The sequence below is a fragment of the Dermacentor silvarum genome, chromosome 4 (genome assembly GCF_013339745.2).
Source record: "Dermacentor silvarum isolate Dsil-2018 chromosome 4, BIME_Dsil_1.4, whole genome shotgun sequence".
NCBI classification, from domain to species: domain Eukaryota; kingdom Metazoa; phylum Arthropoda; class Arachnida; order Ixodida; family Ixodidae; genus Dermacentor; species Dermacentor silvarum.
Genome location: NC_051157.2, coordinates 139,374,104 through 139,400,273, shown reverse-complemented (window position 1 = coordinate 139,400,273; position 26,170 = coordinate 139,374,104). Strand labels below are relative to the sequence as shown.

Below are 26,170 nucleotides of genomic sequence, written 5' to 3'. Positions count from 1 at the left end.
CGTCCCTTCAGAGCAACCTGGGTTCTGACACCTGCTTGCAGACTTTTGAACCACCAGCTCCAGCATGTGACAGGCACCTAGTGTGCACATGCAAGGTGATGGAAGCGGCACAACTGCTGGTTTCCATGACAGCAAAACTTCGTAGTCACTCTCAGTAGTGGTGAGCCCCTTGCAGATGCAAGCAGAAAATTGGCAATCTGGAGCTTGAAGTCCAGCAGTTGCATTATATAACTTAGAACAGTGTGGGTGTAAGCCAGTTGGCGATTCATGATTTGGGAAGTTACCGCAAAAAAAACCCACAAGACGAAGAAAGAAAGAGGCAACACGAACCGCTTCGTGTTGTCTCTTTCTTTCTTCGTCTCATTTGTTTGTTGCAGTAACTTCACAAATCTTGCATTGTATTTTTGCTTGGTGCGCCCAGTTCTCTATGGTCTTCTTTCTAGAGCAGCCAAGAGTTGACAACTCTTGCATCCATCATGAAGATGATGGTTCGTTATGTCCACTTCTTTGTGCGCATTTTCGTAGGGTAATAGCTGAGCATTCTGCCACAGAGGTCAACACCTCCCATGTAAGTGTTATACTGAGCCACAGCTTGACCGATACTTTTTTTTATACACTCAACTGGCTCCATTCCCACGTGAGTGGATGCCAACATGATGGGTTTCTTGTCGTACGAGTTTGTGATGCATATGTTCGACAAACTGCTGACACATTGAGACATTGACCCATGCCCTTCCACATGCATTTCCCGCTTGCTCTTAAATTTCAGCCCTTTTGGAAGCCGGGATTTCATAATGGTGCCTGTCCCCCTCAGATTCCTTTCAGCCAATGATTTGAAAAGATGGATGCCGGTGAAATATCGGTCGAAATACAATGAGCTTCTGTGTGGTAAACTTCCAGCAGTCTTCAGCACAACTGCAGCACCAATTCCATGCTGTTTGTTTTGTCCGAGGCTTCCTTTTCCCTGAAAGACTTTAAGTCTAAAACAAGGCTTTGTGGGGTTGCCAAAATGAATTTCTTCAGGCCTGTCGAATGGGAACAAACTGCTTGACTGAGCACCTACCGGTGAAGGGGATGATTTCCTCATCAGAGCAGATGTTTGGTGAGCGTGACAGCGTGAGGCAAGTGTTTCTGATGATATCAAGAAGTGGGTGAACTTTCCATAGCCGATCGCTTTCTTTACTTTGGTCAGAAATTGCGAGGTCGTTAATGACCTTTAGATTCTATCAGAGGAGAAAAGAAATGATCCCTGGTTGTCTTGTCAGCTACGGCAGTGAGGTAGATTGATGAAATGGCTGCTTGAATCGCAGATTCCTTGCAAAACGATCGAAGGGAATTTTTTCCTGTTGTAGTAGTATGCTGGGGACTCTTTCTGGTGAGGGATTTCAATGTGGTAGTGTTGATGAAATGGCTGCTTGAATCACAGATTCCTTGCAAAACGATCGAAGGATCAAAGGACCGCTTTCTCCACGAAGCTTCCTCGTAGTCGCGCTGTGGAGACAACATGACCGACGTGTGCACGGTAGCAGCTTCAGTAATCGCTGACGTCGGCGTCGTGGCATCTCTGCAACACAAAGTTGCAGCTCCAGGCCGCTGTCCATGTGCGGAATCTGTGGTAAGACCACCTGGCGTGCAAAGGACTCCGCCCTTCTTCCTTCTGCAAAAGAAGGGAAGAAATGTCACACTGCACACGCATACAAACCATGCTGTCACATTTACAGAAGATAATAGCAAAGTTACGTGCTGTACTATAAAGCTCGGTGTCTCCATCAAAGGGGATCAGGGAATGTAGATATCTCTTGTCATCCGATGGGTAATTCCTTTTTGCAAGTACCGTCGACGACTGATTTTTCGGACCATCAAAGGACTGCGAAAATGTCCGAAAAAAGCAGGCTGTCCGAAAAAGCAAATGTGCCCCAAAAAGCTCAATTTATTGCTTACTATTGAGATAGAGGGCGGAAAAAGTGATTAATCCTCTTCTGAACCATGCTTCGCTTCTGTGCGAGCAGGCCCGCCTGAATTTCGGCGAGAGCCCTCGAGTCGCTTTAAACCGACGAAAGAGTTGCGACCGCTTGCATCAAGCTCAGCTTGCGTTGGCTGCGCTGTTGCAGGTAAGTCGTCGTCGTCTTCATCGTCGCTCTCGGACTCCGCTAGCACTTGGCGAATGATTTCGTCATCCGTGAGGCCAGCGCACAGTTCCAGCTCGCTGTCAGCATATGCAAACTCGGAAAACGAGACATTTGAGGGAATCTCGATGCCTGCAGTGCGAAGGTCGTCGATGAGCTGCTCACTTCCAGACACCTGCTCGACGACGCTGTTCTCGTCCAAGGCGGCCGACTCGCCATTCAACACAAATCCCGCGTGGCGGAAACAGTTGCACAGTGTTATTGATGCCATCGACTTCCACGCATCGGCGAGCATGCTGAGTGCTCCAAGCAAATCGACCGAGTAGGCTTTTCCACTGTCAAGGCACACCACCGTACGTGAAAGCAAACGTGACCAATAGTTCACGTTGAGATTGCATATAACACCCTGGTCCATTGGTTGTAGGCCACTTGTCGTGTTCGATGGCAAGAACTCGACGTGCACAGACTTCAAGCTGTTAATGTGCCCGTGTGCAGCGCAGTTGTCGACAAACAACAAAATTTTACGGCCTTCTAGATCAAATTTGCGTTCGAGTCTTCTGACATAGCTTTCAAAAATCTGCTGAGTTACCCAGGCATTTTTGTTGGCCTTGTACAAAACAGGCAGGGACTTAACGCCTTTGAAGCACCTCAGAGCTTTCGACTTGCCGATGACGAGCATCGGCAGTTTTTCTGTTCCTGACATATTGCTACCGATCAGTACAGTAACTCGCTCCTTACTGTGTTTGCCACCATGGCAAAGGTCGCCAGCAAAGGCAAAAGTTTTTTTTTGGCATCAGCTTAAAAAAAAGTCCGGTCTTGTCACAGTTGAAAGTATCGTCTGGCGAGTACTCCTGTAAAAGGGACTTTTCAGAGCGGTAGTTCGCAACGGCGCTCAGGTCAACAGCTGCACTTTCGCCGCATAGTTTTTTTAAAAACTGAGATCAAAGCGCTTCTTGAAGTTTCTTAGCCAGTCGTCACTGAACTTAAATCCTTCAGTGTTCATTTGAAGTGCCATCGTCTCAGCTTTCTGTTTGAGGAGGCCCCCGGAGATGGGAACCTTGCTGGCCACTGTTGACTTCAGCCATACGAGAAGGGCCTCCTCGAGCTTTGAGTAGGTGCCTTGGCTTACATTTTTCTGACGACATCCAGTAGACTTTTCCGTTGCCTCCGAAAATCTTTTGCTGGTTTTTGATGTAGTCCGAAAGAATATGTTTGGAAATTTGCAAACTCTTTCGCAATGTCTGCCCGCATCGGCCACTTTCAACGAGCTTGACGATAGCAGCTTTCTTCGCCATCGACATGGTGATGTACTTTCCCTGCTTCGTCGGAGCTCTCAAGGCCGACGACAACATCGACGATCTCTTCTCCATTATGAATCAGCACATAAGCTAGGCAACACACGTGAAACAAAACGGCAAACACACAGGCGGACAGTCAGTCGATGCAGTCCGACCCATCCGACGGTCACAGCTTTAAAGAAAGAAAACTTTTCTGGCAGCGACACTGTTGCGGAAATAGCCTCGATCCAGCATCAGTTTAGCGGAGGTAGCCACCCTAGTGGAGGTATAGGCGGCGCTCAAGGCCGGCACAAGTTTGAGGCTACTGGAGGAAAAAGTAAACAAACAAGGATGGCGACGACACACGCAAAAATGCGTGGTAGTCGGCTTGGCTGACGCTTGGAAAGTCCAAAATATCGAACAGCCCGTCCTTAAGTGTCCGAAATATTGAGCTGCAAAATATATTGATTTTATAAGGTATGTCTTCGTGCCGGGTGAAAGTCCGAATAATCAAGCATGTCCGAAAAAATTTGGCGTCCGAAATATCGGTAGTCGACTGTATTTCTGTCGAGTGTTCTTGCACACCCTATTATTCGCCACATCTTCCACTTCTACGGTGCAGCATCACAGGTTACATGATCAACAAAAGTCCTGCATTCTCAGCCAAGATTGATCTTTGCCAGCAGCTCTCCTTTGGTATTGGTATGTGCGGCAAATGCTCCAAGGATCTGGCTCCAGCTTCCTACCAGGTGTACAAGCATGACAACCAGGCTATGGTTGCATGCCAAGTGCTTCTCTTCTGGCGGTCTATAAGGACCTAAAGCCCCAATCACAGGCATGCGTCGGCACGCTTCAGCGCGCGCCGACAAGCGAACGCGCTGCTTCGCGTCGGCTGGAGGAAAAGGGCGCGCAAGTGCAATGTTGCGCTGGTATTGCAGGGTGCGCCACTTAAGGGCTTTGAGGTTATCCTTGTAGGCTGGCATGAGCTTGCGACGATCGAAAAGATGGGAAGTAGAGGGTGCGCGTTGCCTGGCGCTGAACAAGCTCAAGTTTGTCAGCGAGATGAGTTTGGTAAGGGGACTAAACTGATGAGCAGTACTCAAGCTGTGGTGGTATGAGAGAAGTGTAGAGTGCTCTGAAAACCTCAGGTCCCCAGGGAAGGGAGGGACAGGTCACAAATCCCAGAATGCGACGAGCCTAGTGACTTGTGCGGAAAAGTCAAGAGAAGGGCTGAATATTACACCCAGGGTGGGAAGGGTCCGAACGGTGTTCATGGGGGTGCCACTGAGGAAGTAGGTTGGGTGCACAGAGGTTGTGGTGTGGTTGATATGCATGGCAGCACTTATTTCAGTGCTAACACAAAGTTGTTATTGTAGGCCCAGTCGTCCACTTTTACAAAATGTATTTATTTCAAGTGCATATGCTGCGCTGCGTATTGGCATAATGTTGAAGTGCAAGTGTTAACTAGTGAATTAAACACATTCTGCGAAGATGCATTAGGAACTTGGTTTTGAGTTAATCTTTTTCCCGACTACAGTTATAGTATCACAGCGAGATGCATTTTAGTGCAAGCTGAAGAGATTTGGGCAGCTTAAGCATACAGACTGCGCAATGCACTGATGACACCTTTACCCCTTCCCTGCAATGCATGCACTCACACCACCTGCTCTTTCCATAAACAAAAAAAAAAAAAAAATCAAAGCCAATTGCAGTTTCACTGACTCAGTACGTGCTGCTTGTCAAGCAGGCTTCGAAGCAATCCTGGTATACGCAGCAGCATGCATAAGTCTTGTATGACGCCGGTCCTCCTATGCATTGCACACGGTGCACATAGTGCAAACAGATTTTTTTTTTTTCCAAGTGCTCAACTACAAGAACACATGACAGTGCTGTATTACGTTTCCTTCAGTGTGTCAGCGTTCTTGAGCACTGCACGAACGATTTATCCCCAACTAGCCCATAAAACACCTGCACTTGAAAGAAGTCAGTGAAGGAGTACTGTGAACTTGTACTGAACTAGATTTCACATGCCGAATCGAAGAGTGCACTTTCAACTAAACGGATGGCATGGCTGAAGATGTACGCGTATTTCCCATTGTTCGGCTACTAGCGTCTTTCGCTTTCGCAAGTTATCTTTGCCGCTGGAAACAGCGCAGAGCTCGCCGTTAAACCCGAGTCCCAAAACACATAATTCACACACGAAACACGCCGCGGTTCACCACCTGAAGTTCCACACGATTCATTTACACCACACCACACACAGCATGAAGTCAGGAGAGCCATATTTCAAATCACAGCAGCGCAAAACGTAACTGAAATTTCATTTCCTTCGGCAGAGTTTCTCAGCTGGGCTCGTTCACCGCCGGTCGAACTCGACGGACGCGCTAGGCCTACGCGTAATGTAAAAAAAAATCATTGACGGTAGACGAGTGCTGATTATCCAGACTTCGCACTTCGAAAGCAAGTTTCCATTCGTTTCGAGCACAAGAAAATATACATACAACAAGCACAGGCGTTGCCGCAATCGTCTGAAATCGTGATTAGGTTGGATGTTTTAGCAGACGATCGCACTGAGATCGGCGGAATCCAGCGGGCCGGCAGGTTGGTTCGGCGGCGTCGTTCGAACACGGCACGAATTCTCGTCGCACTTCCACCACCCACGGTCGTGGGTCGTGTCGACCTAGTATCACAACACTGTCTTTCAGAAACACGGTCGCGCGCGTCGTGCGTCCGAAGCACTCGGATGATCGTTGGTGTCGGCGCCTTCGCATCGGCGGTTATCATCAGGCGTAGCAGCCAGAGGCTTCGCGGACTTTGATTGGTGGATGCCGGCGACGGTTTGCAGGCTCTGATTGGTGGACGCCGGCGTCGCGTCGGCTCGCGCCACTGGTTTTCTAGCATCGGCAGCTGGCAAAATCTCCGCGCGCCGGCACGCGTCACCCCGTTCGCGACTGACGCTTTTGACGCATTTGACGCATTGGCGCGTGCCGGCACGTGGCGAAGCGTGACTGTGGTTGGGGCTTAAGTCAACGAAGCTATTCACTTTGCCAGCTGTGTCAACAGAAAGATGTTCAGACAGCTTTAATTCATCTATTACTAAACCTAAAAGGGGTGCATCACAAAAGCTTTCTCTTTTAGTGCGTTAAGCATTTTTGCATTAAAACCAAATGCAGTTATGTAGTTGGACATGTACTTTTTATGGTGCTTCCTCCTGGAAGCACCAGTATCTTTTTCCTGCAGATATAGTCATTGAGCTTAGGGCTCAGCATCTTAAGTAGGATGCATTCTAGCATCCACTCTTTGTCACATGTATGACATGCCTCGTGTGCTTTTCCTTTTGGCTGCTTTAAAGCAATGTTTTACAGCAAGCTGCTGTTTTCAAAACAGGTTTTGCAGTTTCTGCTGCAAGATGTCCTCAGTTCTTGCTGCTGTGGCTCTCTTCATTCTAGAAATGCTAGATTGTTAGGACCTCAGAAAAACAAAACAAAAATTGAGCCAATGGTGCAAGTATTTATGGATTCACAAACATGGCGTCAAATTAAGACATCAGGGCTCAGTGGTTGTGCAATGACAAAATGGCTTCTTTATTCCTGCTACTCACTGCAGTGCACAAAATCTGAACCAATGTCTTATTTGGCAGTGTGGAAGTCCTTGAAACAATTTCGGGACTTCGTGCGGCACAGGTGGATACTACACTTTTCACCAAAATATGCGGTTCTTTCCAGTGCATCCCTCCATTTTGCACCGCTTTTCTGTGCTGTCGTCATGCAGAGGCCAGTGCCCGACCTGGTCATATCTCACATCATGAACGGGTCTCTTTTCTGCATGTTTCACTTTCTTGGATGGTTGCAGCAGAGAGTATGAAGGCCTTTCCCTTTTCTGTACTGGCGGTTTTCGACCCTTCTTTGCAAAGTGCCTCAAATATGCACAATGTAAAGTCGAGAAGGTCACGTTGTTGTGCAGACGCAATTCAAGCCACGCATTGACGACATACAAGTTAATGAAATAAAATATCATGCATAGTGTCCATTTCCTCGAGAAAATGGTTGTCCGGCACAGTGCAACAAGAAAGTCTATCTTGTCGGCACCTTCCATGCAGCGATTATATTCCCTGACAATAGCCGACGTGTGACATCCTTTTCTCTGCTTTGCTTCAGCAGCGAGCTGTATCTTCAGGCTAGACTGCAACAAGTTGGAAGCCATTGTTACTGCCTTGTTGTCCATCCACCTTGTTACTGCAATTGTCCCATCACTTGTTCCCATGCAGTCAGAAAAGCCACGCCCCCCTTTTTTCTTCTTTATTTTTCCCACTTATTTTTTAGTATTGAGGGGACATTTCTCGCATCTGTTGGCCCTCACAGTTCCTGCTGCAGATACTTTTCTCTCCAACAACGCACGTAGTAAAGGCAGTGATGTGAAATAGTTGTCAAAGAATAGTTTATAGCCTACATCAGACGGAATGCTCGAAGCCAGGTGAGGAACTATCGCTCCTGTGATGCCGTACCCTTGCTTGAAGTGGTCTTCAAGGTTAGTCGTAGATCCTTGATATGACAGAATATCATAAACAAGGCCAGACTCCCCACAAAGCATAACCCGCTTGACAAAAGACATTTGCTCTTGCTGAGGGAGTGACGCTGCCTCTGTGGTCTTTAGCACCGGTATCCGTCATCGCATCTTGTACAGACGCTTCATTTGACGCCGTGGTACAACCCTTTAGCGACTCGTGTGGGAAGAAAAACCTACTGGTACCCAATAGTATCTTATCTGTGTACAATGGTAGCACGTTTTTGTGGACGGTAAATTGTTCTGCCGTCCCTGTGCGTGTTCCCGAACACATGAAGATTGCTGTCTTCGACGACGTCATGTGCTGTTCATCGATGGTTGTCAGGGACGAGGATTCCACTGAAGGACGAGCCACTTGCCCTTACGAGCAGAAAATTGTACGCATGGTCAGCAAGTCTTTGTCTTCACGTGAACGGGACACCTTAGTACAACTGCTAGCCCGGTATGTTTCCGTGTTTGACTTCTCTCAAGATGAGCACTGTACAACTATGCCACCCTCGCGTGCTCGTCATCGCATTGACACAGGATCGGTATATCCTCTTCGGCAGAAGCCCTACCGAGTGTCTTCACCAGAGTGCAAGATTATTGCGGACCAGGTACAAGAGATGCCGAGGAAAAATGTCATTCAAGAATCATCAAGCCCGTGGGCCGCACCTGTCATCCCGGTAAAGAAAAAAGACGGCTCGGGGAGATTTTGTGTTGATTATAGGTGACTAAATGCAATTACCAAGAAGGATGTGTACCCACTCCCGCGAATTGACGGCGTAATAGACTGCCTACATTCTGCCTCCTACTTTTCGTCCCTCGATCTACGTTCAGGCTATTGGCAGATACCTGTGGATCCCATCGGCAAAGAAAAGACCGCCTTTGTTACACCGGATGGTTTATTCGAATTTAACGTTATGCAGTTCGGGCTCTGTAATGCTCCCGCAACGTTCGAGAGATTCATGGACACAACTCTCCGCGGTCTAAAGTGGGAAATATGTCTTTGCTACCTGGATGATGATGTTATTTTCGGCCGCACTTTTGAGGAGCATAACGAGCGCCTTAGCCTGGTTCTGAAATGCATGGAGAAAGCAGATTTGATTCTCAACTCTGGAAAGTGTAGATTTGGAGAGCGACAGACATTGGTTCTAGGTCATCTAGTCGACAAAGATGGAGTCAGACCTCACCCCCGCAAGATTGAAGCGGTCAGTGCCTTCCAGCCTCCGCAGTCAGCGTGGGAACTGCGCAGTTTCCTGGGACTCTGTTCTTGTTTCCGTCGTTTTGTCCCAAAATTCGCCGACGTTGTGCACCCGTTGACGCATCTGTTTCAAAAGGATGTATTGTTCGAATGGACACCAGAATGTGAGTCATCGTTCAGTCAACTTAAATTCTTACTTGCGTCAGACCCCATCCTGTGTCATTTTGATCCGTGTTCCCCTACCGAAGTTCATACTGACGCCAGCGGTATAGGCATTGGAGCGGTACTCGTTCAACGGCGAAACGACGCTGAACACGTTGTTGCCTATGCCAGTCGTTGCTTAAGCAATGATGAGCGCAACTACACAGTCACTGAGCAGGAATGCCTTGCAGCTGTTTTTGCTGTTCAGAAATTTCGCTGTTACATCTATGGTCGCCCATTCAGCATAGTCACTGATCACCATTCATTATGCTGGCTGGTCAGCCTTCGGGATTATGCAGCGCAGTTGGAGAGCCTCAAAGGTACGCCAATGACGTATTACGTCGGCGACTGAGCCAAGGTTCTCTTTACCAATGAGGAAGTTGTAAACATCCTCCGCGATTCCCTTCAACAAATGGCCAACTTCATTATGCTGGCTGGTCAGCCTTCGGGATTATGCAGCGCAGTTGGAGAGCCTCAAAGGTACGCCAATGATGTATTACGTCGGCGACTGACCCAAGGTTCTCTTTACCAATGAGGAAGTTGTAAACATCCTCCGCGATTCCCTTCAACAAATGGCCAACTTTGTCCTCCTCTGACATATGAGGATTGGTCGTCCTGCATAGCTTGAGCACATTTTCGATGTAGGTCGTGCACGTCTCGCCCGGAACTTGAGCTCTTTGAAGGAGCGTTTGCTCGGCCTGCTTCTTCATTGCAATTGAATCGCTGAAACACTCCTTTATTTCGCATGTGAAACGATCCCACGTCAGAGTTTCCTCGTGGTTAGCGAACCACACGAGCGCCGTGTCCATCAGAAAGAAGACTACATTGGAGAGTCGCGTTACGCTGTCCCAACGATAGTGCTTGCTCACTCGTTTGTAGGGGTTAAGCCATTCTTCGACGTCCTCGCCGGGCTTCCCTCCGAATGTGTGAGGCTCTACCAAATGTTGGCGCTGCCACGGACTAGCCATCGTTTGGGTCGAAGATGCCACTGGTTCCGTGCGAGTGTTGGCTTTGGTGTGGGACATCTGAAACACCGGAAGTAATGCGGGCAATCCAGCGATTCGGCGGCTTCGACGCAGATCAAGAGGTTGGAGAACCGTGTTGCGTGGTGGTCGGGGGTACCCAGCACCTCCACCAAAAACTGTTACGAATGATCGATGTTTATTCACAGGTGAAGACCAGGATGGATGAGAGGTCGCCACGATGTTGCCACCGAAATGTAGCCGTGGCTGCTGCTGAGTTCTTCGTTCTCCTCCTCTTCCATCTCCTCCTCTTGCCACGTTACAATATTTTTACCCCCATGGATGTGGCTTCCCTTTCACATACTGTTGATATCGAGACGACCCTTGAATGGCCCAATCTGCTCATCAACACACGACCTTTCTTCTTTTTGGAGTTCGTGGCACTGCGCTGCAAACTGGTCGAGCAGCGGCGACCTTACTTCCAAAGATGGTCATTTGGGCTGGGGTTGTTCACATCGACAATGTGCAAATTATTGCGCAACTTTTCAAAACGGTTGCGTGATAACCCTGCAGAAGCTATGAGGTCAGACTTCATGTTCGATTTCCAATACAAACGCAGTTGGGGGTACTGCAGTGTGAGGGGCGGCAAGGGCCGGCAGCTGGCCAAAACGTAATTAAGGCTCGAGAACCATTAATAACAAACTTTATTACAAGGCATGGCGCCTCCAAGAATGCGACTAGTCGCGACGAAAGCCAACACGCGCATCGCACTCTCGCGCACACTTCTCACGCCTAGGCTTGGCTTTGGGGCTGGCTGTGTGCTGAGGCTGGTAGGTGGCACTACTAGTCAGACTACTTACATCCGGCCCCTCTTTGTTTGACCAAGTCCCTTTGGTCTAGGAAAGAGCACTGCTTGATTTCTTCACTGTGAGAATAGTCCTTCAAGCGCTCGGGTGGACGTCCTGGGAGTGGCGATCACTGTAGATCTGCTGAGCTGTGGTGGGCGATGAAAGCAGTTTTTGCTTGGTCTTCTTCACGCACACGAACCTGCCAGTAAGCAAACTTTAGGTCCAGGCAGGCAAAGTACCATGAACCAGCAATATCATACATGATGTCATCTGCATGCAGAAGTGGCTGCACAACACTCACAGTCATCTTATTTAGGGGCACATAGTTGACACAAAGGCGCTTCTTACTGCCTCTGCTAACAACTACTGCGGGGAATGCCCAAAGTCCTAAGGCTGGAAGAATGATGCCTTGACGAAGGAGTGTGTTTGTCTGGGCCTCAAGAAAACGACGGTCTGCAGCCGAGTACCTGTAGGAAGATCGGCTGTATGGCACGGCGTCAGGAAGAAGGTCGATTGCATGTTCGACACCTTCGTACAAGCCCAAGCCATCCTCTCCATGAGCAAATGCTTCAGCGTGTTTTGACAAAATGCTCGTAAGTTCCTGTTGTTGAGGCACTGGCAAGTGGCTACCTAGCTGCGCAGCAGGCAGGGATGGGTCAATGTGAACGTCAATTGTCGAGGAAGCAGCTCGGTTGCACTTAGAAGAGAGGTTGTAGGTGTTTGAAACTTCATTGTGGCAAGATAGTGCCAACCACGGGGGCTCGTCTGGTCCTGGCAGTGGCTGTAGGTCTGCTGAGCTGTGGGGTCCAGGCACACAGTGACTGAAAGATGACCCTTGGATCGTAACAGCATTCGACATTCGTGGCAGCAGTCGTTCATGGCATGGGACACTTATGGCTGTTGGATAATGCCGAATTTCAGTTGGCAGGGGTGGCTGAAACACCAACTGTGCTTGGCTTGAGGAAAACCATTCTTCACCCAGTATAAGTGGCACTGCATTATTATCGAGGGTGGCTGCTTCGACCAAACCGGTGATAGGTCCAACAGAAATCTTCAAACAGATGGCACCAGCTGGGGTTACTGATGTTCCTCCAACGACGACTAGAAAAAGTCTAGTCCAGGGCAAGAGGGGCAGAAAGCTGACCAGGCGACGTGAAACAAGCGTCACTTTAGATCCACTGTCTGGAAATGCATCCACTTGGCTAATCCCAGCAATTGTGGTGTCGACAAGGGCACATTGAACCAGTGATCCATCAAGGGTCTCGGAAGGGCTGCTGTGGAGAGCTGGCGAAAGATGTGTTGTAGACGTTGGAGCAGTAGATCTACATGGGCACTTGGATGCGAGATGTCCCTTTTGACGGCACTGAAAACACACAGCAGCAGCCAAGTTCTGGCCAGAACGGTAGGCAGGGGCACCATGCTTAGCCGAGATAGTGAAGTATCGAGCCTCTCGTTGGTCTAGTGGTAGGGCTGAAATGCGCTGTGGCCGGCCGGTTTTGTCTGACACAGCCTGGGGGTTCGTGTACTCTGTGCTACGTGGGGGTACCTGTGGGCTTGGCGTTGTTAATTTACTGCTTGGATACCCTGTGCGTGGGGCTCGAAGGGACGAATGGCTTATGTTTGATCAAGCTGAGTTACAATGTCCATATACGCTGCGACTGTCTCTGGGCGCTGCACTGCAATAGTAGTGGCCAGGTTCGTGTCGGCGATGCCCTGAAGGGCGTACTCTATGCGCTGGGGATCGGTGAGGGTAACTGGGCATCCAGAGATTAGCTTAAACTTCGCCAGAGAGTAGCTGACAAGGTTTTCTCCATGCGCCTGCACGCGACAAGTGACTGCTTGTTGCCACTGTAGCAAGGTTTGCTTGGCACTGAATTGATCTAGGAATGCTTGTCTGAAGGTTTCCCATGTTGGGTATTGACGACCGATGACGGCTTTCCAATCAGCGGCTGCTCCACGAAGTTTTCCCACGGCGACGGCGAGTAGGGTTGAAGGTTCCCATGAAGCCAAGTTTCGAGTTTGTTCAAACTCTTCAACCCAGTGGGACGCTGAAATGCTGCCGTTTCCACTGTATGTAGGAAGCGATGCGGAGAGGCCTGGAAGAGTAGTGACTTGAACTGGGGCTGCAGCTCGTTGCAACACGGGAAGGAGCTGCCGAAGTAAACCCGTCAGCAACTCGGTAGTTTGGGCTGCATCGAGGCTTAGCGGGAGCGGCGTAACGTTGCAACGCTGGGTGGATGCGGCAGAGTCTGGGGAAGGCAAAGGAGGCGTTGTTGGGCAGTTTTGGGCGATGTCGGCGATAAGGTGACTTATTATTTCTTCCTTCAACCCGGTAGCGTCGAGGTTTCGGCAAGCCAACTCTTCAATGATGTTTCAAACACTGTAAAGCCTGCAAGATCCGCCGGCGTCACGTCACTCCAATTCACGAGCAGCATGGCGGTTGACAAAGTAGCACAAGAGTCACGAGAAATGATAAGGTGAGTAGGGCGAACCGTTTGGGCACTGTAGGCAAGCTACTTTATCGGGCGGGCAGGCGTCAGCATCAACATGACGGTCGCCGAAACCCAAAGGGCGAAAGCACAAAATGGCTAGGACGAAGTGGGTGAGAGGCTGCGTCGGGCGGCAGGAGCTGCACAAAGGAAGGAGCGTTGGCTGGCGAGTCACTTCATGAGGCAGGCAAGATGCGATGTTTCAGGCATGGTTCGGGGTCGACTGCGCCAGTTGTGAGGGGCGGCGAGGGCCGTCTGCTGGCCGAAACGTAATTAAGGCTCGAGAACCATTAATAACGAACTTTATTACAAGGCATGGCGCCTCCAAGAACGCAACTAGACGCGACGAAAGCCATCACGCGCACCGCACTCTCGCGCACACTTCTCACGCCTAGGCTTGGCTTCGGGGCTGGCTGTGTGCTGAGGCTGTAGGTGGCGCTACTAGTCAGACTGCTTACAGCAGAACACCCATTACAAAATGCATTGAAACAAGGTGTCTGATCTCTCACTCATCTGTGTTCACACATGTGCCTTCTTGCAGAACGGAATATTTATTTGTTCTGAGAACAAGGTCAAGGAATGCACTTTTTGGAACATACCCACTGAAATATCCATAGGGCGATGGCATGTCTTCTCCGAGTAATAAACCATCGTAGTCGTCACCTTTGAATGTTGTGCTCAGTGGGATGAACGGCGTTCTCTTCCAACCACTGGCTGATGTTACTGCGCATTCATCGTCGCGAGCTTTCACTCTCACGGTCTGGTTCCTCAACATCCACAGTGTCGTCGTTTGTCTCCTTGTCTTCACCTTCAACGTCGGACAGATTTTCTTTTTGCAGCCCTAAAAAGAGCTGGTCGGTAGTTCCTTCCCGGAGCTGGGATCGACGTCGATAGCAGGAGTAAAACAGACTAGCCGGTATAGATGCACCTGCAAAAAATAAGAACTAAATTGAGGCAGGGTAGAACGCCGGTCATCGCTCAATGGCCGCCAACCGCATCCGCTGAGCCCTGGTGGTGTCAAAATCGCACATGTGAAAAACGAGGCCTATTGAACCGTCTACGCATCCAATATCATCTCTTTCAAGTCTGTGCTTGCGGACCGACATTTGATGCAATATCCGAAAATCCCAGTGCATAAATTGAGATGCACACAGAAATATGATTACGAAAAAATGGTGCTTACCTACCTCGGTGTTACCCATGACTTTGGTCAAGCTTCTTCTTTGTGGATTCCAGCTCTGCAAGAATGCCACAATGGTGGCGTTGATCGCAGTGGGGATCCCTGAAGAAATATTCCCCCAAGAATTAGCAGTTTTGCCTTCGTTTCCGAGGTGCTAGGGGAAATTTTGTGTGATGGTGTCAATTGACACCACCAGGGCCAAAAGGTCTAGAGATGGTCTAAGAGAAATGAGAGTATCGTCGCCTGAATAGTCTGCCCCGGAATCACCAGTCAGGTCTGACTCACCGTTCGGCGTGGTGGCCGATGTCTGTAACGATTCGTAAACACTATGTTCATCAATGACTTCACTGTCTGTCCACTGCTGGACATCTGTCACTGAAGCACTTGACTCATCATCTGGGGATGTTGAAGTTGCCAGTGCATTCTTCCCACCAAAACTTAGTTTGTTTGTTTCTTCTGCATTGCACTTTCTTTTGCATCTGTAAAGGGCATGAGGATCCATTAGAGGTGCTGAAAAGTTTGGGAGCAGCAGGAAAGACGCATATACTTAGTCCAACGGCACGTATTTCAAGAACTGTGGCAAAACATTTGCAAGCAACACAACTGAGAAGCCTACCGTCCCTCCGCTCCTTCGAAACAAACGCGCCACCCCACGTCTAATGCAATAAAAAACGGCAAAGCTTGCACTAGGCCACGCAAAGCTCGAGACACAGCGAAGCTGGCCGATAGATTGCGTCTCCTGGTAGTCTCTCATCTTCTCGTCGTCTCTTGTTCTCCCTTTCGCTGGTCGCATATTCTGGATCTGCTCATCGCTGCCATTGTCGTTCTCGTACAGCGGCAAGCCTCGCTTCACGATGCGCCGATTCTTCTTTGGGAGTACGTACTTTCTTTTGGCGTCCCATAGCTGCATCTGATTGAGCGTCACCCGCAACGGCTTACATAGCCGTTATAGCCGTTGCCCACTGTCGGCGCATGTGCAGTACTCAGTGTCTCTGGCGGTTGGCGTGGCTTATTGCCAGCTGTGGCACGGATGAACTCGGCTACTGCAAGGAGGAAAGCGTGACGTCACACAAGCTGTGGCGCGGCGGTAGCGCGGCGGAACTTGGTTGCGTGAGGTGTCACTGTCACTGGCCATGGCTGAGCAGTAGAAGCTGCGTTGTTGTCGCTACTCCACATGTGCAGCTTGGCATAACGTCACGAGGTTATGCCAGGTGTTCTAGCAGCTGCGGCATCGCTGGTTGCCATGGCCACGGTGCGGCTGGCTTTTCGTGAAACGCGCACTTTTTACGGCTGGCTTAAACAGCTTCGCTATTAAGGATATATTAGCTGCAATTTCGAACCTCAGATGGCAGAACAAGATGGAGAGTTCTCGCGCGCAGGTCACCGGTGGGTCACGCCGCACACAGCATAAAAACGTTTTCATTGCGTGTGTCATGGGTCACCAGTGTGTCATAGCATTTAACATCAGACAAGTATTCTTCTGGCTATTTATAACTTCATGCACCAAAAATCATGCCTCTACATTCAAGTGTTGTTGTAAAGTTATTGCGGTAGCAAGCAGATGAATGCCCGTAACTTCGCTGCCACGTTGGAGGAGCACAGGCCATGACCCACCGGTGACCCACAATGCAGTGAATGTGTTAAAGGGTCTGATAAATGTCTAAACCATGTCTTGAGGCTGTAGTGCCAATAGAAAGATTATTTTGTAATGACAGAAAAAACAGTATTCGATCCCTAAATTGTGCAATATATTTTTAAATCGGTACAGAAACTCCCACGAACTGACGGAAGCAAACCTTCTGTGGTGAAAAAATTGTCATTAAATGTCACGAAAGATCAGTAAGTGTTCGGGCTTCTGTTCTTTTAAAATTCTTTTTTTTTAATTCACAGAATTTGCTTTCCCACTATTGTAAGTATTGTGTGTTTATCTATGTATGTGTCATCCGTAAATAATTTGACAAGTGCCTCCATACAAGAAAACAGAATGCAGAGGTCGTACCGTTGAGCAAATAGGAGCGCCAAGTATGCTTTAAGCTGGTTGCACATTTACACTGAAATCCCACAGAAGGTTAGTTTTAATACCACATTTGCATGTATTACTTGTCAATTTTGTTGACAATAAATTCCAAGTATGCGTCGTCTGATGCAACATCACAAATATTGCTGCAAATTCAGAAGAAATGCAATACAGCCAGTGATGAGATAGCTTACAAACTCCGTGCACTTATGAACCACAACATCAATTAGTACCGAGTTCCAAACTGACATACATAGCCTCCTTTTGTCAATTATGCATTATGAAATTCTCATACTCATAATGCACAAAACTGCAGACGAGCTAATTGTGCAGCTGACAGCGAAGACCATTTCCTATAGTATAATGGCTTACCACCGAGTCCACGTGTTCTCGGTCTGACAAATAGGTGTCAAATTCTACAAGTTCTTCAAGCGTTGATGGAAATGGTGTGCAGTATTTTAGCAGCAGCATGACAACGTGGCTTACGCTGGAATTTGCCTTGTGAATACTTTTAATGCTCATGAGTATGGCCCCGTGAGTCTGGGGACCTCCTTCTCAAACCCTAAAAGAGTTTCAACATTTTAGAATTAAAAAAAAAATGTAACCAACCAATATATATATAAAAACAGGGTTTCCAAAAAAATGACGCCAGCTTAAGCAAGAAGAAGAGTAAAAAGAAGAACGGCGACCAATAAATAATACAAGAAAAGACGTTTCGGCTCCCCTGACGGGAGCCTTGTTCACAATGAAATCAAGGACGTGTGATACAATATTTATATGGTTTTAAAATATGACGTAAGCAGCGTGTGTAGATAAGGGGGAGGGTTCCGTCATTCCGGTTGAGGGTGTTGTCTGTCATTTGGATTAGGAAGGATTCCAAGTGGTGTCGAAGTCAAATTTCTTTCTTTTTCTAATATCTTGGCGTTATCCCAATCAATCCTGTGGCCCAAGTCACCTGCATGTCCGGCGTTTTATGCGACTTTTTTCTTGACATGCTGCTTCAACCGCTGTTCGAAACTGCCTGTCTCGCCAATATATACGCAGTCGCAGTCTTCACATGGAATCCCATAGACGATGCCAGGAAACTTTGTCTTCGGAAGCTTGTCCTTCACGTTTACCAGCCGATAGCGTAATTTTTGGGATGGCACGTGAACTACCTGGACGTCATAGCCATACAGAACGCGGGCTAAGCCCTCGCTCACACCGGGCACAAACGGTATGGGGGCGCGTTTTCTTGGGAGCACGCAGTCAGGTCTTGGGGGCTGAGACGGATGGCGTTGCACCGAGTTCACAAACGACCTTGGGTAGCCACACGCCTAGAGATCTTGGCGCACTTCTTGTAGGTCAGCAGCCCAGCTTTGTGGCGTTGTGCAGATACGGTTGGTTCTACCGACAAGAGAGGCTACCACCGATCTCTTTTAGTTCATCGGGTGCACTGAATTAAAATGCAGATACCTGCCTGTGTGTGTGCTCTTTCTGTACACGGAAAATGCCAGGTTGTGCCAGTCACGTTTCACGAGGACGTCCAGAAAAGGTAGCTCGCCATCTTTTTCTTGCTCGACTGTGAATTGGATAGACACTTCAATACTATTCAAATGCGACAAAAATGAAGAAATTTCTTCTCGCTGAATTATACAGAACACATCGTCCATGTAGCGTAGGAGGACCCTGGGCGGCGAGTTGAAAGAGGCGAGTGCTCGACGCTCAAGCCGTTCTATTGTTAAATTTGCAGCAGTTACCGAAATAGATGCACCCATCGGTGTCCCGTGCACTTGCCTGTAGAAGGTGCCTTCAAAAGTGAAGTAGGTGTTCTCCAGGCAGAACAGAAGGAGCCTCTTCAAGTCAGGAACGTCGATGGGTGTCCTTTTTGGTAGGATAGGGTCATCGTCCAGAGAGACGGTGCAAGTTTCTGTGGCGAGTCGAATAAGAACGCTTGTAAAAAGCGACACGATGTCGAACGAGACGAGTGCTTCCTGATCGTCAGGGGTAAAATGACGAATCTTGTTTATAAAGTCTTCCGAATGGCAAACGTGAGAATGGCGAAATTCGGTATTGCCAAGAAGCAACCCAGTCAACAAGATCAACAATGGACATAAAATGCCGAACTACGTGGCAATAGTATGAGACAAGACCTATCAAGCTGTGAAGTCTTTGAGGCATGTGTGCACTATGGAACTTGGCAACTGTGTGAACTTTCGACGCACAAAAATTGTAGCCATTGGAAACAACTCATGAAGTATGATGAGTTGTATGTCACCAAAATGAAATTTCATCACAAAGGGTTAGAGGCCTTCCCACAAAAAAAAACAAAAAACAAAAAACTAAAAGCTAATTTCCTTATATGATATGCTCAAGATTCAATACCCTGCGATTAAATTGTTTATGGCACACCTACAAAGACATCGGGATGTACACCTAGGCAAGAGAGACTTAATGCCAGTGACTGGCACAGCAAAGGCGGAAGCACAGGGAATAGCAATGGCAGGCTCTCACATGAACAAAAAAGCTAAACAAAAGAAAAAAAAGATTGGTGTTGTGACAAAGGATGAAAAAGGAAAAAAACACTGAGAAAAAAATGACGGAGTCACCATCACGCATCATGCATGCCAGGCAAGAGATTTCTGCAACTGTTTGCACAGGCCTTGACACTGTGTGTCAAAATGTGCTCCACAAGTGGACGACTCAATCACTTGGCAGTTGTTCTAGCCTTGTGAGCAGCAAGAGCAAGGTGTTTCATAAAAACAGTTGAATTCGCAGTGTGTCGGCTATTTCGAGGTGGAATGTACCATTAAATGTGATGGAGTACAAACTCTGATACCCATGCATTCAGTCAGATCTTGCAGATTCAGAAGAGACTAAAACACCACAGGAAAACTTGTAAAACTACAAAATGGCAACTTTATTTGGTAAATGAAAGGTTGTTTCCAGTAGAGAAGCACCCGCATCGACAGAAGCTGTAAGCTGCAGTAAACGTTATACTTAAGCAAGTGAGTGCACTGACGTTACACAAATAATAAACACGATTTCACTACACAGAGAGAAGGCAGTCATACCTCATCTAAAATCATTGTTCTCACCTTCTGCTCTCCTATTCGCCAGATAAGCCCTGCGTATTAAGACATATGGTGAATTCCATTGGCAGATTCGGAGCACTTCCGGTAGCAGTTTTTCTGCTCCACGCGGAGCAAGTCTGTTCCATTGGCAGATTGAGAGTGCTCCCTCTATGTTTCATTGGCAGATCTGGAGCAGCTCCGCCGCGAAATCCACTCCACGGAGCAGCTCTCTTTACTCCGCGAAACGCGGCGGATTCGACCGGAAGTCGCAAGCGCCCGGCGCGTGCGCAGAACGCGGCGCACCGCGTGACCGACGCTACGCGCTGCGCGGGCAAGCCCGGGCGTGCTCTGTCGCAGCTCGGAAGCAATCATGAGTGGTGCATCGCAGCGTCAGCTCGCGCTTTTACTGCTTGCGGAGAGCGACGATTCTAGCTCTAGTTCCGAATCGACCAGTGAGGACTCAAGTGATGAAGAAGCTAGAATATACGAAAAGGTTTTCGACGTCATGTTTCGGCCGCCGGAGAAGAAAGCGAAAGTTGCGAGTTTTGTCGACGACGTCGTTCTGCAGTACTCGGATGAAGAGGTAACAATTGACGCATATACCTTTCGGAAATTCGCATTTTAACACTCTTTGCTTTTGCTGGTGAAATGCAGTTCCGGAGGCACTTCAGGCTGCCTCGACGTGTTGCCAATGAATTGATAACAGGCTTCGCTTCTTCTCCGATGTGCCCGACACACAACCACGGCGGCAAGGCGGCGAAGTCTGCCGATACGCACATTTTGTCTTTCGTTTTTTCCGCAAGTTTATATGGAAGTGAACAAACAAGTGCTTAATAAAATCAGTTTATTTATTTTCTCTTTCACTCGTCGCAGTTATTCCAAGGAGACGGCTCAGCATTGCCATTTTCTCCTTGTGCTGTCTCGCCTTCTCTTCCCGGCTTTCTTCTTTCTGCTTTTTTCTTTCCTCGTGTCGTGCTGCTCTCTGTGCTTCCTTCTGCGCATGCAGCTCCTTCATTTCTTCAAGAAAAAAGTTCATATCTTGCAGTCTTGATGTGGAAACACGCGGGGACCTGTTTTTTTGTCTTTCAGCGGTGTTTGTCTGCCCTGTCGACGACTCTGAGTACTCTGCGAGCATTCTTCATCAATTTGTGATCCATCCGGCGTCTCCTCCGCCTCCTGTGACGAACTATAACTACCTTTTTTGCTGGACACACTCCCAGTATCTCTTCTAGACACAACGCCGTAGCCATCTCGCAACTCCTCTGGTTCAACGCTGTCGTCTAGAGCAGCTATCTTGGCCAGCTCCTCGTCGTATGGCACATCGCTGGGAGAATTTCCCGACTTCTTATTTTGGGTAGTTGCAGACGTTTTGCGCCTAATTACAGTCTTAGAGCGACTGCAGCATTGTTCTCCGGTCCTCGTTATGCCCATTGTTTTATTGAGGGTTTCCGCGATGCGGCCAAACATTTCCTTTTTATTTCTAAATTTCTTCATGGGTCCCACCTGGGGGAAATATTGCTCATAATAATCAAGCATCAATTTCGTTTCGCCCTCCGTCCATTCGCAAGCTGCACCTGAAAAAGTTAAAACCACAATTAGATACGTCATATGAAAATTAGCGGTAAATGGGCTTACTGCGGCGGCTGGTCCTCTGGCTTGGTCCCGTGGCTCCATGCTGCTGTAGATCGTCCACACTGCTTCCAGGATCTGAGACTGAAAATTGACATTGAAAATGGATGAGAATGAGGGCTTGGCTGTACAGCGCTGAGCCACCGCGGCAGGAGAGACGACACCGTGACGGCTGCAATCGCAAAACGGCTTCCGTGCCGAGAAACTGCGAATTCACCGCACTAACGCCACTCTTCTTTTTAGTGTTAATAATTAAGCAGTTTAGTAGGAACCTGAAGAACGTGAACGAATTTGATCGAACGTGAACGACAAAGAATACAGCATCCTTTTTTTAACAAACTCTATTTTTCACTGGGATATCAAGCAAGGTAACCGACTCATGAATATTCATTATTGCATCGGCTGTTTTTGCAGGCACCTGCAAATAAAATAACAAAATGGCTTGCGCAAGAGTATTGTTACCAGCGAATTACAGGGTACACATCCAAGGAAAGAAAATAAAACTTAAATTATGGCGTTAGATCATGTTTCTAGCTGTTATTCAACAAACGACGTAAAAGGGGCTTAAGTGTAAGATAAGACGCATCCGTGCTACCGTTCCACAAACTTCACACACACTGTGGCAAAAAGCAATGAGAAACATTGCGTCAGCCCGTGCACAGCAGGCTACGTGTACGGAACGTTTTTAACGATAGCCAAATCCACTCACCTTCCGCGTCGGTACGTGCCCGGTTCACCATCGACAAGAGGAGGACACTTGCACGCGGTGTGACTTCCATCGGAACACAGGAAGCAAAAATTCAAAAAGGAAGCAAAAATTCAAAATGGAACTGCTTTTCACGTACACCTCGCGCGCGAGTTCATGCCGAACAGGTTGGGGAAAACAGCGCGAAACGCAAGGAATGCTGGGCGCTTCCGGAAGCGGATGTGCGCTAGCGCCCCCTACCATTTGCTCCGGAGGGAGCGCCTGTGTTCCATTGGCAGATTTCCTTCGGTTACCCTCCGCCGGAGTGGAGTGCTCCGGCGCAGAGTTCGTCGGCCACTCCGAATCTGCCATTGGAATTCACCAATACTCTCAATCTTTAGTGCAATGCCTTTGTCACTGCTAACCACAAGTTAAGCACTATACAATCAGGTGTAATATCAGCATAAGACTGTTCTCTTCAGCTCCTACTTTGTGACTGATGAGCCGGCTGTGTTTCCACGAGGCCGGGTCCAGCTCCACAGGGTCACCACAGGACTGCAGGAGCATGGACACCTGCATAAATAAAGTTCTCTATTTTTCACACACTGCAAGTAAGTGCCCAGAGTCTTTATCGATCTTTTAACTCACGGACACAGGCGTACGTTATCCTTTTCATTCAATAAAGAGGTGTAAAGATCGACGAAAAGCTCTTGAACGTGTATGTGTTTTCCATCCGCAGTCACTGACAAGAAGCTAGGCTCGAGCGCTGCATAATGCCCGGTTCCCTACTATCAGCTTCGCCGCAATGCATGGGCGCTACGCGGTCAAGCATACGCAATGTACTGCGGTGAAGCATGCCGAGTGTAAAGGGGCCATTGTCACGGGACATAGTGTGATACTCGCGGCGCTCGCCGTCACCTCTCCTGTCACAGTACAAACACAGAGACGCCTAATGAATGGGCTGGCAGGCCTTCAGAGATATTTCGGACGTGGTTGTGGTGATTTGAGCACTTGTTTCGCCCACCTAGCACGCCGGGCCGGATACAATGATTGTAACGGCCCGGGAATTGGGTACAATGCGTGTTCCTTAATTATATACAAGATTCTCAGAATAACTACGAATCTGTACCACGTGGTTGATGAGTGTTTCTGTACAGCTTTCACAATGGTCTATGTACGGCTATGAAATATTGCATGACGACGTTCACTTTTCTTACTTTAACATACGGGATACAATGTGTGTTTTAATTCATCGAAGCCTTTTCGTAAACATCGGCGCGGCGTAATGCTTTGTCAGTGTTGCTGTACGTCACAATGGTCTATGACAATTAAAGTGCATAGCGACGTTGAGTTTTCGTATTTTCACATACAAACAGTTGAATTCATAAACAGTTTCTGTTCCTGCGAATCTCCTGAAGTGTGCGGCATGTTGACCTTGCTTAACGACACTAATGAACAATGCATCGGCACGATGTCATGCTTTGCCACTAAAGTCCATCCGAGAAGACACCTCACTTCCAAACCTATCCCCCTGCGACTATAAAAATTTAATATGCTACCGTCGCAACAAACTCACCTCGGACACGGCTTCTTCGCCTTGCCAGCACGCATTCTGTCGATTCTGTGCTGCCAGCTCGGCTAGGGACGAACGGTGCTAACAACTTTCGTCCCCGTAGTACCGAGGCGAAGAGAAATTTCAGGGACCGAAAGTCCCCACATTTCTCTCTCGCACCCACTACTCCTCGCGCATGCGCAGAAAGCGCGGACAATTCCAATTATGATGTGCAAGTAAGATTGGGTAGCGCGGCTCGGAAAGAGCGATTTAGTCCGCAAAATCGAACTTTGGGATCTCAATTCGTCCGAAAAATTGGGTGCGAAAATGCATGAACTCAATGGGAACCCTGATGGTGCATTTTTGAAGTCCGGAATATCCAGAAAGTCCAAATTTTTGGAGTCAAGCACCACCACGCCCGCTTTCTCGGCAGTTACCGATTCCGTGAACATCGTCCGCAACTTTGTTGAGTACAGTGCGGGTGATATTTGTATGCTACGTTTTTTGAGCCAGCTGGAGAGCATGGCACTAGGGGCGGCGAACCAGCGCGCCAAGTAATCCCGCATCGGTGATTACTTTGAGTAATTTTTCTCGGACATGGAAAATAAAGGTGATTTCTTTTTGCAGCAAGTTCTTGCTTGTTTTCTTTTTTTTTATTGTTCATTTCGGTTAATTCGAAAATCCGCTTAATTCGAAGAATTTTCGCGGTCCGGCGACCTTCGAATTACCGAGGTTTTACTGTACATGAAAAAATGTAACCAGGGTGGCCCAGCAAGGGCTGATGTTTTAAGCGTAAGCTTTAGCTCAGGGGCTGCTATCTAAATACACGGCAAAGGAGAAATCTATCTCGGCAACCACTGCTACAAGTTTGGTGGTTTGTTGTGTCTAAAAGAAAAAAGTTATAATCTAGTGGACTATTGGGAGTGCATTTCTGAATTAGGCCGTCGATATTTAATAAAAATTGTCTAAAATCGCAACCTTTCAGAAAACGACACTATCAAGTTTACAACTCTAACTTGGCAATCGAAAATGATATCAAAATTCTTTAAATTGTATTTATGTATTATACACTCTGCAGTATACAATTATTATGTATGACTTTTGCAAAACCCTCATAAACATATATACATGTAAAGTGGGGGTATGCCAAGAGCTGGTAGTTGAATAGGAACTTGTAGGTTGAGGACGCGCATACGAAAAAAAACCAATGCTTTATTGCCCATGTTTTGGCCGGGGTCCGAACTTTGTCAGGAAATACATGAAACGGTAAGGTTGTGCTTATACATGTACATGGTGTAGGGGCTCCCATGACACATTGTTGCTGTAAGGTGCTTAAACCTGTGTTTTGGAACCGCATCGGCGGCGGGTGCTCAGACCCACTACAAGGATGCTGAACTCAAATCTGATTAATTTGAAAATAAAGTTTACGTTCTTCTTCTTTATAAAACTACATGCTTGTAAGAACAGGTTTGTACAGGGTCGTAGAGCAGCAAATGTAACCAACCAATATATGCAAGAAGAACAGGGTTTGCAAAAAGTTGACACGTGACTTTGACAGGAGACAGCCTTTTGCTGTGAGGTACTTGCACTGTGAAGAATCATCAGTCAAACTTGGTGAGAATGCACCACGAGACGATTGTAACAACAGGTTCGTAGAGCAACAAATGCAACAAAGGCAGGGTTTATAAAAGAGTTAGGAAGAAAGGTGTGCACACAAGTTTTAACAAAAATGGGACAACGATAATTCGTGAACATCACTTGTCTTAGGTTAAATACGTTAGATACAATAGAATGACGCCTCAACAACTAGCAAATTGTTTCAGGCGAAGTCTGCGCATGTGTGTTGGATGTGCGAACATTCTGGCGACGTGGCATAAACGATGTGATGATAGACAAGCTGTTTGTCCTGAGGTCAATGAGAATATGATTCTTTATTTCGTGGACAGAAAGGTTAATGTAACTGGGTTTTCGTTAATCTCAGAGGCCACGGCACGAAATTTATGGATTAGAAATGATTCGCGAACGTCCCTTTCTTGGTGCGATTTGAAACCAGATTCAAGTATGGGGGCGGTTAGCGTGTCAAAAATGTGGCCCGGGGTACAGACATGTTTGGATAGCAGGAAATTAGGAAAGCTCACGGCATGCGATCTATGATTGTTAAAACGCAATCTAAAGGATGTTTCCATTTGTCCCATGTACTGTACCTTGCACGTTTTGTGTACCTTGCAAACAGGAAGGTCCAACAACACCTTCCCGCCAGATGCCACACCGAACAGCCAGTCCCTTTGACTTCACCGGATGGGTGGTAACTAAGTCTGGGCCAAGGTGGATATATAAAACTTGCTGGAGTGGAAGCCGCCTATACGCACCTATTGGGGAGAGTGAAGCCGCGCCTAGCGCGCGGT

At 47.9% G+C, this 26,170-nt stretch overlaps 3 protein-coding genes across 3 annotated transcripts in view; 1 reads left to right on the top strand and 2 right to left on the bottom strand.

Annotated features, from left to right (window-relative positions):
- LOC119450668 (KICSTOR complex protein ITFG2) overlaps nt 1–22,811 on the top strand; it is a 120,718-nt gene extending 97,907 nt beyond the window's left edge. The window contains exon 14 of the mRNA XM_037714178.2: nt 22,696–22,811. The gene's annotated coding sequence lies outside the window, so the exon portion shown is untranslated. The remainder of the gene's footprint in view (nt 1–22,695) is intronic.
- The window catches only part of LOC125944791 (tigger transposable element-derived protein 6-like), a 116,006-nt gene that overhangs the window by 40,583 nt on the left and 49,253 nt on the right, over nt 1–26,170 (bottom strand). The window lies entirely within an intron of this gene.
- On the bottom strand, nt 20,546–22,725 carry LOC125944793 (uncharacterized). Its single transcript, XM_049666134.1, has 3 exons — nt 22,238–22,725; nt 21,535–21,612; nt 20,546–21,473 (listed from the first exon to the last, which is right to left on the bottom strand). The coding sequence occupies exons 1-3, from the start codon at nt 22,305–22,307 to the stop codon at nt 20,932–20,934; spliced, it is 690 nt and encodes a 229-aa protein (XP_049522091.1). The 5' UTR covers nt 22,308–22,725; the 3' UTR covers nt 20,546–20,931.

Coding starts and splice junctions, on each gene's coding strand:
- LOC125944793 (XM_049666134.1), bottom strand. CDS start 22,307: ATGGAAGTCACACCGCGTGCAAGTGTCCTCCTCTTGTCGATGGTGAAC. Junction 21,613..22,237: donor GGCACGTACCGACGCGGAAG/GTGAGTGGATTT, acceptor GTCAATTTTCAG/TCTCAGATCCTGGAAGCAGT. Junction 21,474..21,534: donor CCAGAGGACCAGCCGCCGCA/GTAAGCCCATTT, acceptor TAACTTTTTCAG/GTGCAGCTTGCGAATGGACG.